General features: G+C 33.9%; 1 protein-coding gene across 2 annotated transcripts in view; it reads left to right on the top strand.

The window, feature by feature from the left end:
- Positions 1–5,763: 5,763 nt before the first annotated feature.
- Positions 5,764–13,669, top strand: part of LOC132749630 (carboxypeptidase D-like) — a 38,124-nt gene continuing 30,218 nt past the window's right edge. For both annotated transcript variants that reach the window (XM_060739472.1, XM_060739473.1), the window contains exons 1-4: positions 5,764–6,498; positions 10,805–10,957; positions 11,811–11,953; positions 12,532–12,701. In XM_060739472.1, coding sequence (XP_060595455.1) covers positions 5,826–6,498; positions 10,805–10,957; positions 11,811–11,953; positions 12,532–12,701 — 1,139 coding nt within the window. In that variant the 5' untranslated portion in view covers positions 5,764–5,825. The remainder of the gene's footprint in view (positions 6,499–10,804; positions 10,958–11,810; positions 11,954–12,531; positions 12,702–13,669) is intronic.

Genomic DNA, 13,669 nt, shown 5'->3' on the forward strand with positions numbered 1-13,669 from the left:
GTCTTTACGCTCAAAGGATGGAAACTGCGAGTTGAGCGGAATAACTGCACTCTTATTTCGTTATATTTGGGACATTTAAAAAAGTAATGTTCGGCATCTTCAATACTGGATGTACATGTGCAGTAGCTACAAAGTGAGTTATCTCGTAGATGATTTTTACAAAAGATCCGCATTAAGATTACTACATTCGTTTCTAATACGTGCATGGTAAACAGATAAACTTCGATCTCCGTATACAAAATATTTAGGAAAAGTATGTGGTTTTAAATTTCTTTGAGACGAGATTTAAAAATATTAAGAGAAGCCGCATGTCTAATATGATCATCCAAATTGTTCCATAACTCTATGGATGAAGGAATGAAAGATTTTGCGAATATTTGTGTTCTCCGTGCGATTGTCACATAGTTGTTATCATTTCGGAGGAAGTATGGAGTAGAATTAGCGACACTATTTGGGAAAAGATTGAGTAAGTAGCTTGGAACATTGTTTTGATGTGCTTTGTAAACTATTATTAATTTTTGCATAATTCTTCTATCCGACAAAGATACCCAGCCAATTCTCTAAGTAAACGGTCTATAGATACCGATCTAGTTAGGCCTGTGACAACACGCGCTGCTTCATATTGCATCTTTTCAAGAGAATGTTTATCATTTTCATTACAGCCATCCCAAACAGTGGAGGCATATTCGAGGATTGGTCGCATATATGATAAATAAATTTGATTTAATGTATTTCGTTTGAGTTTAAATTTCAATGATTGCATTGAGCTTAGAACTTTAGAAGCTGATGTCATAATATTATTAATGTGTTCGTGCCATTTTCCATCTTCACTCAATGTAAGTCCAAGATGTTTATGCGTTTTTACATAAGTAAGTAACGATCTATTTCCACTTAATGCACGAAAAGCACGTGCAACATAAGACTTCCAAGGAAATCGTCGACGTTTTCATATTTACTTATATATAAATATACAGATACTTGCAACTCCGGACCAACACCTGGGGAATTTTGGGAACGTGCAACCAACAAATTTCTGGTAAAATCCTCACTCGGCGACTGCAACTATAAATGAAAATATGTCCGTAAGATGCACCGAGTCGCGCGTGCTTCCAAGCGAATCCTAAGGCTCTATATTAATGTAGACCTACATTTAAGCTTGTTTTGATTTTGCTCTGTCCTAATTGGTGTTTTGTATTTAAAAGTGTCAAATTGACTACTGTCTACAAGACAGCCTTCATAAAGGCTAACAACTTCAATATATATATATGCATATTATCTCAGATATCTGCATATTAGGGTTTTCATGGTCAGTAATACAGTGCCTTATTATGGTTCATTCATATACAGTGTATATATCAATAACCATGAAAGCATATACGAGTATAAATGTAAACTATTATCCTAAGAGCAAAGTGCTTTAAATGCACATTGTACAGTTATCATTCTTATTAATATCTAGGAATGTATAGTACTTGACACTTTCGCATGAACAAAAGCATGAAAATTTCTGGAAAAATGTAGAAATTTGTACTTGAAAACTTGCATCTGGAAATGTACTAGAAGCCACCATTTGATATGTAGATTCATTTTTTGCGTGGGGTGCACACATAACCCCTTTCTCCAATAGGAATTGAGCCCCCATTCCCAATCTGAAAATTCTTCCTGCGGGCATGCATCATATAGCTTTAGATTCTTCAAGATATTTTGCAAATGTGAAACGCTGGCTATAATTTGACATAACCCAACTTTTGTTTAAAAAAAAACCGTCGGAAGTGCATGAGGATTGATTGATTGCACATTATTATTTTAATTCAACTTGAGGGCCATGTCGTATTCTTGAAATACATACACGTATAACTTTATACACGGATAAGAACTGTTACGGAAGAAAAAATATCCGCATAACTTGTAATGTCTTCTTTCTTATATAATATCAGTTGTTCCTGGAAAATGTTGTCAAGGAGTTAAACATATTAAAATTGTTAAAACATGAGGTGTAAAATAAAATATAAAGGTTGCTTAATATTGTATGATTTGTTTCGGGAACGCTACCGTTTTTTAATATTCACATTTTGAGTTAAATTTACATTTATCTACTTTGAATTTAAAATAATTAATTTAACAATTCGGAAAAATTATTTATAGATCTTGCTGCCAATAGTATATCAATAAATGTGATGTTTCCTTGGAAACTTGTGAATAATGTACATGTATATATGTTCACCCGCCTTAATTTATAATAGAGCTATGTACCAATCTCATATATCACCGTAGGGAACGTGTTACAGTATCGCGTTTTTCGGTTACAGTATAGAATTTCAAGATGGGAGGATTATTTGTTGGGAGGGCAGGTAGGTGATTTTTTATTCCGGTCCAAACTACAAGTAGTTTAGTTTCTAAAAGATGTTTTTGTGCTTTACTTGGAAGGAATAGAATCCGGTATCTAGTCATATATTGCTTTAGCCTGCACCGCAGATTTTCATCGCTATATTGTCTACATAAATAAGCAGATTTGACAGTTTGAAAATTTGAATCGAGAGACCAACGCATTTTTCTGCAATTTCGACATTATTTATGCATGGCCTAAAAAAGTAAATCTACAAAACGTTAGTCCTTTATGTTAGGATAACGTTTATTAAAGTAAATGACCAGTTGAAGCTATTTTCTGTTCGTTAAATGCGTTTGAAAAAATAAACAATGTTACAGTATAGAGCGAGGTAATTTGTGCAGGGTTACAGCATAGACCTAGCGATTTTGTATCCGATTTTGTTACAGTTCGTATACCAAAGATTTCGGTTTACAGTTTAGACTTCGATATTTTCTATATATACTAGGTAAAATGTTGAATGTTACATAGACTTTTTAAATCTCTGTGAGCTTATTGACCTGATGGCTATTCGTCCGTCTGTCGTACATATGTGTGTGCAATCTCATCCGCTCAGTAAATACTTGACTAAATGTGATGACATTTACATGACTTTCTACCAATTAAGTTGTTCAAATGGTTTCGGTTGCAATCGGGGACACGAAACCCAAAACATAGATTTTGAAAAAAGGCAATGTTTATAGACCCTACTCATCTCGAACCAAAAGCATTCGAATCAAATCTTGATCATGGCGTCATTTCGAATGCGTCTTTGTTGAAGTTACGATTATTTTGTCATTATTAAATTAAAAGTCGTTTTTCTTTATACATCCTGTATAGCAGTTTTAAATTTTCTGAAAAAGAAAATATACATTGAAAGTTAGAGTATAAAATTATAAGGTCGACAATTACATTATCTTCTCTAGTGAACTGTATGGAAGTACTAATACTGCAGAGTTCGGCGATAGCCGTTCGACTTCAAATCAATCTTTTCTTTACTTGCTTAGTGAAATCAATCATGACTTTGGATTCCTTTGTATTGAGGACATCTATCAACGCTAATTTACGAAGGTTCGTGTTCTATTCAGGTGCCCGTCGTGTAACGTCTTTTAATTTTACACAAAGGGTATTGGGTCTTTCGTTACAACTAAAGCAGAATTGTTTCACATACTTCAGTGTCGTTGACTTAAATCCAAGAAAGCCAAAACGTAACAAAATAGAGTTAAACAGAATCCCTGAAGAAATTCCAACACAACAAAATTGAAAATATTCATAAACCCTTTTAAATACTTACAAAATACATTTTGGTAGAAATCATTCTTAGGGTATTGCCTGCCTGTTAATTGTGTCTTTTGACAGCTTATCTATGGTATGCAAGCTTCATGATCTCCGATCCCCTCTCAAATTTCATTTTGTTTAGTTTCACTCATTGTATTCTCGTTTAGGGCACACACACTTTTTAACCTGGGGTAATATGCCGCTTTTCACAGAATGGCAATAACGTGTCACATTGAAGGTTCCATGATAACCGCCATATGAACACATCCACAGATATTAAAAAATCTGAAGTGTACCAGTTCATGTTTAATGTGAATTCTGCTGAAGCCGGTGCTAGGGGCGTGGACGGTAGCTTGCAGTTACCACTACCGTCCATGAACAGGTTTAATCAAATGGAGCCTGCAACATTTTCATGTTTTCCGTGTTGGACTTCTGTTAAGGATTATTTTTCTCTATTTTATTACTAACAGGCATTATTATAATGTGTAATGATATCAAGCAATAATCTTTCTTCTCTCAATACAATTCGATAAAAGTTACTGTTATTGTCGTGAAAACAGTCCTTACTTAGGACATTACTTATTCTGTAAAAAGTCTCAATCTGAAACTTAAAGTAAGAAAAATAGCAAACTATAACTTTTCTGCTGAAAAAAGTAATACAGCCTTTCAAGAATGTATTAAATAGAAATGTATGAGTTATTTCATAAAAAGAATGGATACACGAACTTTGTTTGAAATTTGGCAAATATCTAAACTGTAACAGAAATTTGGGTATAAACTGTAACAAAATCGGATACAAGTCGCTAGGTCTATGCTGTAACCCTTCAAAATTAACCTCGCTCTATACTGTAAACATTGTTTATTTTTTCATACGCATTTTACCAACAGGAAAATAGGTTCAACTGTTCATTTACTTTTATAAACGTTTCTAAACATAAAGGACTAACGTTTTGTTAGATTTATTTTATCTAGGCATGCTTAAATAATGTCGGAATGGGAGAAAAATGCGTTGGTCTCTCGATTCAAATTTTCAAACTGTCAAATCTGCATATTTATGAGACAATATAGCGATAAATCTGCGGTGCAGGGTCTAAAGCAATATATGACTAAATACCGGATTCTATTCCTTCCAAGTAAAGCACAAAAACATCTTTTAGAAACTAAACTACTTGTAGTATGGACCGGAATAAAAATCACATACCTGCCCTCCCAACAAATAATCCTCCATCTTGAAAATTCTATACTGTAACCGAAAAACGCGATACTGTAACACGTTCCCTACGGTGTATATATCTACATATAGATTTACAAATTGTTCTTCCACATTGCATATACATGAACAAATACAAATAAAGAGTGAGAGAAAAGACATGACACATTTATTATTATACTATTTTATATATAGTGCTCTTGGATTGCCAATGAAAGCCCGAAGACTTATTTCCAAACGGGGTCCACTGACTACTTAATTAAACCTACAATGACACATGCCAATGTATGCCAAAAATAAAAAAGAATATTTTCTTTGACAATAAACATATGTTTTAAATAAAGTGTACACAAAACTTGTCAATAAATGATCTTTGAATTTGAATGTGTTTGTTATCTATATATTATATATATAATTCCTTTCTGAATAATAAAAGCAGCTGAAAATTACCTATCTTAAATATGCACAAAAATATAACGGCAGGTTTCCAAGAGCAATACATCTTTAGTTGTGCATTTAACCTAGAAACAAAACAATCTAAATCTGGGATACCCCACATATCACATATCTTATTAAAAATTTCTCATCAAGTTTGCTGAAAATCTATGAGTTTTTATTTATTGTATTAGCAAATGTGATATGTTACAATTTCGCATTTTCTCTGCTCTTTTCGCCAAATTTCGATTATGAATAACAGCTGGTAATCTACCTTCCCTGATAATATTATATGTGTAAAATTATTTGTGCTATATTTTTAGGAATATTCACGTATTAATCATGCGAATTAAAATATAACCATAAACCAACATTAAAAATTCCGTCAAGTGTAATTTTTAAACACGTATGTTACCGGTACTAGACCGGTTTGCTACATTGTAAATTTTTGCCGATTTCAAAATACGAAGATTGTAAACTCGTCTACAGTAAACCCGGAAGTTCTAAAAATGTCTGCAAGTAAACAGTAGTCCACGTATGTTTACATTGAAAATGAAAATAATTAGTGTTACAACCGTTTTGTTTGGAATAGCTATTGCCATTCCACACGAGCGTTTAACAAGGGCCATTGATACGACATTTTACTATAATTATGCGGATTTAACAACGTTTTTGCACAATATGACGGCAACTTACCCCAATCTTGCCAAACTTCGTTCTGTCGGGAAAAGTGTTCAAAACAGAGACTTATGGGCTATAGAAATTAGTGACAACATTGGTACTGAAGAGCTCGGTGAACCCAAATTTAAATATGTTGGGAACATGCATGGAAATGAAGTTGTGAGCCGTCAAATTTTGATATATCTTATTCAGTACCTTTTAGAAAATTATGGCAAAAATGACAGGGTTACCAAACTTGTCAACACTGTTGATATCTTTATTATGCCTACAATGAATCCTGACGGATTTGAAAGTGCCAAAGAAGGAGAATGTGATGGACTTTTGGGTAGAGCCAATGCAAATAATAAAGATTTAAATAGAAATTTTCCAGATCAGTTTGATAGATTCTCTGGACATGACATACAGCCTGAAACACAAGCACTTATCAATTGGATTGAGGGTACAAATTTCATCTTGTCTGCAAATTTGCATGGGGGCAGTGTTGTAGCATCATATCCATTTGACGATTCACAGTCACACAGACCTACAGGTATGTCAGACTAATAGGGTGCCAAGCACTGTTGGGTATCAGACTCAAAAATCACTATCGATAATAGGACCACCACATTGTCTGCCGATAGTATATATATAATCGGGTTTTGCATCTTTTTATAGCCCTTTTTTCTTTTAAGGTACAAATCCTTGTATGTTTTTTTTTATACAGTTGTGACCACATTTTGAGAATAAATAAACTCTCGTCTCCCAGACTTCCCGAAAGTTTAAAAAAAGTGTCAAACATTCGGTCTGACAAACCATGAAAATCTGTTGGATTGAAACGAAATCTGTCAGACTGAATAAAATTAATCAAAATGAAAGGAAAACTTGTGTTTGAATTTCTAAGAAACTTTTCGTTTTAAATTTTTTTGCGTAAAAATCGGCACAGTCTGTACAGCCCATTTTCATCTCCTCCCTGTCGTACACCAATGATTCACGGTCCTGCTACCATTTTTCATTAAATTTTGTCTCAGGTCTATTCTTTTTATCCTTTTACTGCTGTTCTGCGCAATCCTTTGGCGTAGATTTTTGTTTATTCCCATAACCTTTAGCACCTTTAGCGACGCTATTTTGTATACATGCCACTTGGTTAAAAGCCGGACAGTCAGACCGATCCGGATTAAAAAAACATCGGACCTAATCAAAATTTATCGGACATGTCCGTCGGACCAATGTATATCTGGAAGTCTGGTCTCCAAGATAAAAGTAATATTTACTCTTTGAATTCAAAACAAACAATACAAATACCAGTTTTGCATAGTGGCGCGATTGCTCAATTTGCGCATTATTTATGCAGTCAATGCGCGCTAAGTCGCCCATCTGACAATCTTTTCAACTTAATTCAGTTTATGTTCATCGTATCTTGGAACCTATGTTTGTTTTCACACGTTGTTATGACTAAAATACGTACTAAATCGCGTGACGCAGCCGACTGGGTCATCTCGCGTGTGTTTTGTAGTAATCGTCAATATTTTATTTTTTCTACTTCCGTTTTTGAGCGAACGATAACTGTCAAAAATGCCTGAACATAAAATAAATGAATTCTTTTCTGTATGTTATATTGTAAGGTAAATATGTTCCCCACATATTTTTGAAAACCCCCACATTTTCCAGTTGAGTGGGGGCGATTCCCATAATTTTGAAATTCTAGATGCAACACTGAAATACCTAATACAACTTTGTGACAGTCATTTTTTGTATGATACAACGTTATGGCAGTCAATATTAGTACTAGTCAACAGGTCACAATATTAATGAGAAGTATTGTAGATCACTAATTTAACTACAGTAGATATATAAGTTTATAATATTATGTTATTACAGTTACACACTACAATTTTCTACAGTAGTAGTCACCATGTGACTAGGATTTTGAAAATTAGATAAATTTTATTATTAACAATTTGTGTTGTCCGGATTGTCTCTGAAAATCGATAACTTATCGGACCACCCCAAAATCGGCGACAATCGATAGTCCTTTTTAAAAATCGATTATTTTGGGCATAACTTTTTTTTACATGCGGTCAAAAAGAAGTTTCCCGAATGAATCTCTTTAATTCCAGACGATCCTAAAGTCTTTTTAGCTCACCTGTCACAAAGTGACAGGGTGAGCTTTTGTGATCGCTTTTCGTCCGGCGTCCGTCCGTCCGTCGTCCGTTAACTTTTACTTTAAATGACATCTCCTCATAAACCACAAGGCCAATTTCATCCAAACTTCACAGGAATGGTCCTTTGGTGGTCACCTTTAAAAATTGTTCAAAGAATTTAATTCCATGCAGAACTCTGGTTGCCATGGCAACCGAAAGAAAAAACTTTAAAAATCTTCTTTTAAAAAACCCTAAGAGCTAGAGCTTAGATATTTGGCATGAAACATCTTCTAGTGAGTGTCTACCAAGTTTGTTCAAGTAAAAGCCCTGGGGTCAAAATTGGCCCCGCCCCAGGGGGTCATTGATTTTCCCTATATGCATATAGTAAAAACTTAAAAAATCTTCTTTTAAAGATCCCAAAGAGCTAGAGCTAAAATATTTAGCATGAAACATGTTCTAATGAGTGTCTACCAAGTTTGTTCAAATAAAAGCCCTGGGGTCAAAATTGGCCCCCGCCCCAGGGGGTCATTAATTTTCCTATATGCCTATAGTAAAATCTTAAAAAATCTTCTTTTAAAGAACTCAAAGAGCTAGAGCTAAGATTTTTAGCATCAAACATGTTCTAATAGGTGTCTACCAAGTTTGTTCAAATAAAAGCCCTGGGGTCAAAATTGGCCCCGCCCCGGGGGTCATTGATTTTCCTTATATGTGTATAGCAAAAACTTAAAAAATCTTCTTTGAAAAAACCCAAATAGCTAGAGTTTAGATATTAAGCATGAAACATCTTCTAGTAAGTGTCTACAAAGTTTGTTCAAATAAAAGCCCTGGGGTCAAAACTGGCCCTGCCCCAGGGGTGTCATTGTTTTTAACTATATGTGTATAGTAAAAACTTAAAAAAATCTTCTTTTAAAAAGCCCAATGAGCTAGAGCTTAGATGTTTAGCATGAAACATCTTCTTAAGGGTGTCTACAAAGTTTGTTCAAATAAAAGCCCTGGGGTCAAAATTGGCCCCGCCCCAGGGGGTCATTGATTTTCCCTATATGCATATAGTAACAACTTAAAAAATCTTCTTTTAAAGAACTCAAAGAGCTAAAGCTAAGATATTTAGCATCAAACATGTTCTAATAGGTGTCTACCAAGTTTGTTCAAATAAAAGCCCTGGGGTCAAAATTGGCCCTGCCCCGGGGTCATTGATTTTCCTTATATGTGTATAGCAAAACTTAAAGAAATCTTCTTTGAAAAAACCCAAATAGCTATGGTTTAGATATTAAGCATGAAACATCTTCTAGTAAGTGTCTACTACAAAGTTTGTTCAAAATAAAAGCCCTGGGGTCAAAACTGGCCCGGCCCAGGGGTGTCATTGTTTTTAACTATATGTTTATAGTTAAAAACTTAAAAAAATCTTCTTTTAAAAAGCCCAATGAGCTAGAGCTTAGATGTTTAGCATGAAACATCCTCTTATGGGTGTGTGTGTGTGGGGGGGGGGTGGGGGGGCTATATACAGGTGAGCGACCTCAGGGCCATCATGGCCCTCTTGTTTGTATTCAAAACCTATTTAACATCTAGAAAATTATAGTGTGTAATATCATAACATTATAAACTTATATATGATTATCTACTGTAGTTAAATTAGTTATCTACAATACTACTCATTAATATTTTGACCTGTTGACTAGTACTAATATTGACTGCCATAAAGTTGTATTATACAAAAATTGACTGTCTCAAAGTAGTATTAGGTATTTGTGTTGAAGAGCGAATCATACTTTAATCTTGGAGACAAGAGTTTATTTATTCTCAAAATGTGGTCACTATAGTATAAAAAAATACATACAAGGATTGGTACCTCAAAAGAAAAAAAGGCCATAATAAGTACGAAACTCGGTTATACCATCGGCAGAAAATCGATTGTGGTGGTCCTATAATCAATAGTGATTTTTGAGTCCGATACCCGACACTAAATAAATTACAATGTACATTTGTAAATGTGCACATACTTTTACACTAGTTTGTCTTAGCTGGTAGTTTGTCATATCAAATTATCAGTGTTTATCACTTCCCCTAGAGGATTGAATTTATTGTGCTTAATAAAGATTTATACATGCTGTAAGTAAAAAAGTGCAGCGGTGAAGATGAATTCACTTTGATGTTCTAGCAACAAAGTTGTTCAAATTGCCCACTTACTTTAAGAACTTCAGTGTTAAAGCATGATACATGTATATTACCCAACTACACATTAAAAAATTTGAGTGAAAAGTCCCAAAGATTATATTTAATTCCAAAATATTGAATTGCTGTTTTTGTTCAAGGGGTCAGAAGCCATTTAAACATGATAACATGTAACAGTAAGCAGAAAGCTTTGATAAAGATTAGATAATTGCTTGTTGTTTACTTAAGAATTTTTAGAAATTTGCTACTTTTGTCCTTAACACTTAATTTCCATCAAATGATCAAATTCACAAATCAAAAAGTTTAAGGTTTGCAAGGACCTGGTCACCTGGATCAGCATTTGTAAAACCTTGCAGTGGTGAATCATTAACACATGCTAATCTAGTGAACAATATCCATTGATTTTACACACATGTTTCTGTGCCTGTTTTCATTGCTTTTCTTCCCCCTATTTACCCTCCATTACAGGCCCTGCTACCATTCCCCTATGTGTAAAATAAAAAAAGAAAAAACACTTTTGTATTATTTATTTTTGTATAATTACAGGTGTGTATAGTAAAGCTCCAGACGATGCCGTGTTCAAGCACCTGGCTCAGACTTACTCTAACAATCACCTGACCATGCACAGCAATAGCCCAAGATGTGGAGACAGATTTACAGGGGGGATTACAAATGGTGCTCATTGGTACGATGTTCCAGGTAAAAAACTTTTGTTTGTTAAACCATTCTTAAAAGGCACATTATGCCTCAGAAATCAGTATTTTTAAATTCTTTAGAAAGGTCAAACATGCGTTAAATAATTAAAAAAAAATTATTTCGACATGTTAGATGGTAAACAACTAAAGAATGAAGCACTTAATGTGCTGTTGTGTCATTAAGATAGCAAAATATAAAAAAAGAAGTATTTTGACTTTCATACAAAATACTAAATCACTATAATTATATCATTTACCAACAGAGCAAAAGAAGCAAAAGATAGTTCATCTACATGTATGAATAACTTTGGAAATTGTAATACCAGTCAAGTGCAAAGCCAAACCTGAATCAGGAACATCTTAAGTTAACAAAGGGTGATTATTCAGTCAAAATCCATGCTAGAGTTATTTGACTTGAAAAGCCTCCAGTTATGATCTCAAAAACATTGTATGAATTTTCAAATGAATATCTTATTCTTTAGAGGTTGATGAGAGATGAGTTTTTCAGTCGAAACTAAATCAGATTTTAATGCAAAGACATATACCGTAAAATTCCTAATAAACGCCCCCGGGGGCTAAACATTTTTTAGGGGAGGAGCGTTTATTAGGAATTTTACGGTACATGTACATCAGTTTGTGTGATAGCCAGGGTTTTCATTTTTATCTGAGGCAACAGATGTGCCAATGAAAACAATTAATTTGGCTTAGGGAATATTTAAATGTATAGGCTGAAATTACTTGTACCAGCAATTTTGATAGCATTTCAACCGATGATATGGATTGCCAATCTATTAACAATGAACATCCAGGTGATAATCCTTAAGTCAGCTGATTACTGTAATTGTTTAACATTGCAGGTGGCATGCAGGACTATAACTATCTACACAGCAATTGTTTTGAGATAACTGTTGAATTATCTTGCTGCAAATATCCCCATAGCTCACAACTGTCCCAGGAATGGGAAAATAACAGGGAGGCTCTACTTTCTTATATTGAACAGGTAAATGTCTCTAAATGTAAAGTAAGCACAATTTCAAATTGAGATTGAAACAAAGAGTATAATTGTTTATTTGTTGACGTGAAATTTACACAAAATGAAAGCAAAAATATAAGACAAAGTAAATACTAAAAAAAAAACAAAAAAAAAACAACAAACATTCATGTCCAAAAGAATTCTTCAAAATATGCCATGGTTATTAAAAATTGGACAAAAATTCAAAGACCAATCCAAAAAATAAAGGAGAGTGAAATCTGCTAATATTTGTAAAACAAATGTGTTGCCACTACTCCCCTCCCCCACCCCCTGGGGGCCCATTTCCCAGTTTTCTCTCATATAAAATTATGGCCCATTTCTCAGCTTTCCCTCATAAAATTTTTGGCCCATTTCCCAGCTTTCCCTCATATAAAATTTCGCCCATTTCCCAGTTTTCTCTCATATAAAAGTTTGGCCCATTTCCCATCTTTCCCTTACTCTGCATGGGCTGGTGCATAAAGCATGTAAAGATTACTACAAACTTTCATAATGATATATGAAATAATACAGAATGTATGTTCATGGCATCATTTTGTTTATTACAGGTAAAGACAGGTATAAGTGGTCAGATAGTTGACAAGGAGACCGGGGAAGCTGTACCTGGAGCAGTGGTTGCTGTAGATAATATAGAACATAATATTACTGCTGATAGTCATGGTTATTTCTGGAGACTGCTGGTACAGGGAACATACAAACTTAAAGTTTATGCACAAGGGTATGATTCTTATAACATGTTTATATTCGCAGTTTATGTAGAAACTGCCCTTTATCTGTAAATTAAGTTTTATTTGAGACTTGAGAGTGATGAAAAAAAAAAAAAAAAAAAAAAAAAAAAAAAAAAAAAACAAGAACAAAAAACAACAGCATTGCTTTGCTCTTTGTCTTTATACTCTCAAACAGACTCTGTTTGACAGTGATAGAGGTTATGTGCATTTATATTTCATTTGTTCAGACTTAAAAACTTCCTTTAATTAAGTTTAAATACAGCATTATTGACAGAAGTAAGCTTTTTTATATTTACAAAAAAGTAACTTTACAGCAGGTTAAATCTTAGATGAATTCTTACCACATGCCCTGTGATCCAGAGATTTTGAATAATTAAAATAATCATGTAACAAGTCTTAGCCGAGTTTTAATGGTGGTGTCTGTACATGATAAGTTCATCACTGCTGTGGGTTTGAATCTTTAGGGGAAACTATCCAGCTAGGTTATAGAAGGTTGGTGGGTTCTGCTCCTGAATATATTACAAGGATTTGTCCATACCTAGGCTCTATGTCCACTATACAGTACATGTATATGACTATATTATTGTAACTGTAAAGTATCTTTTAATTCAATGAGCTATTGGTATGTATGTATGTGAATTTGCCTTTTGAGAAATGAATAATTAACCCTTCCAGAGCTTATTTTTGTACAATATACATTTGCTTTAAGTAAGTATCATTTTACATCAAAATATATACATGTATGGATTGGAAAAACAAGCATAATACTTATATTTTATTCCTTTCCATGCTTTAGATTTGGAACAATCCATTGGTAATATTATGACTGAGGCATATGGATTTGGCTTAGTCTATTCATCCGGCTGTCACGCTGCCCATAAATAGACTGACAAAACAATGGAATGATGGTACATTTACATCTTTGACCTATTGATACATTTCTAGTTTGTTATATATT

This window comes from Ruditapes philippinarum, unplaced genomic scaffold, assembly GCF_026571515.1.
Source record: "Ruditapes philippinarum isolate M1 unplaced genomic scaffold, ASM2657151v2 ctg1735_1_1_1_1, whole genome shotgun sequence".
Classification (NCBI taxonomy): Eukaryota; Metazoa; Mollusca; class Bivalvia; order Venerida; family Veneridae; genus Ruditapes; species Ruditapes philippinarum.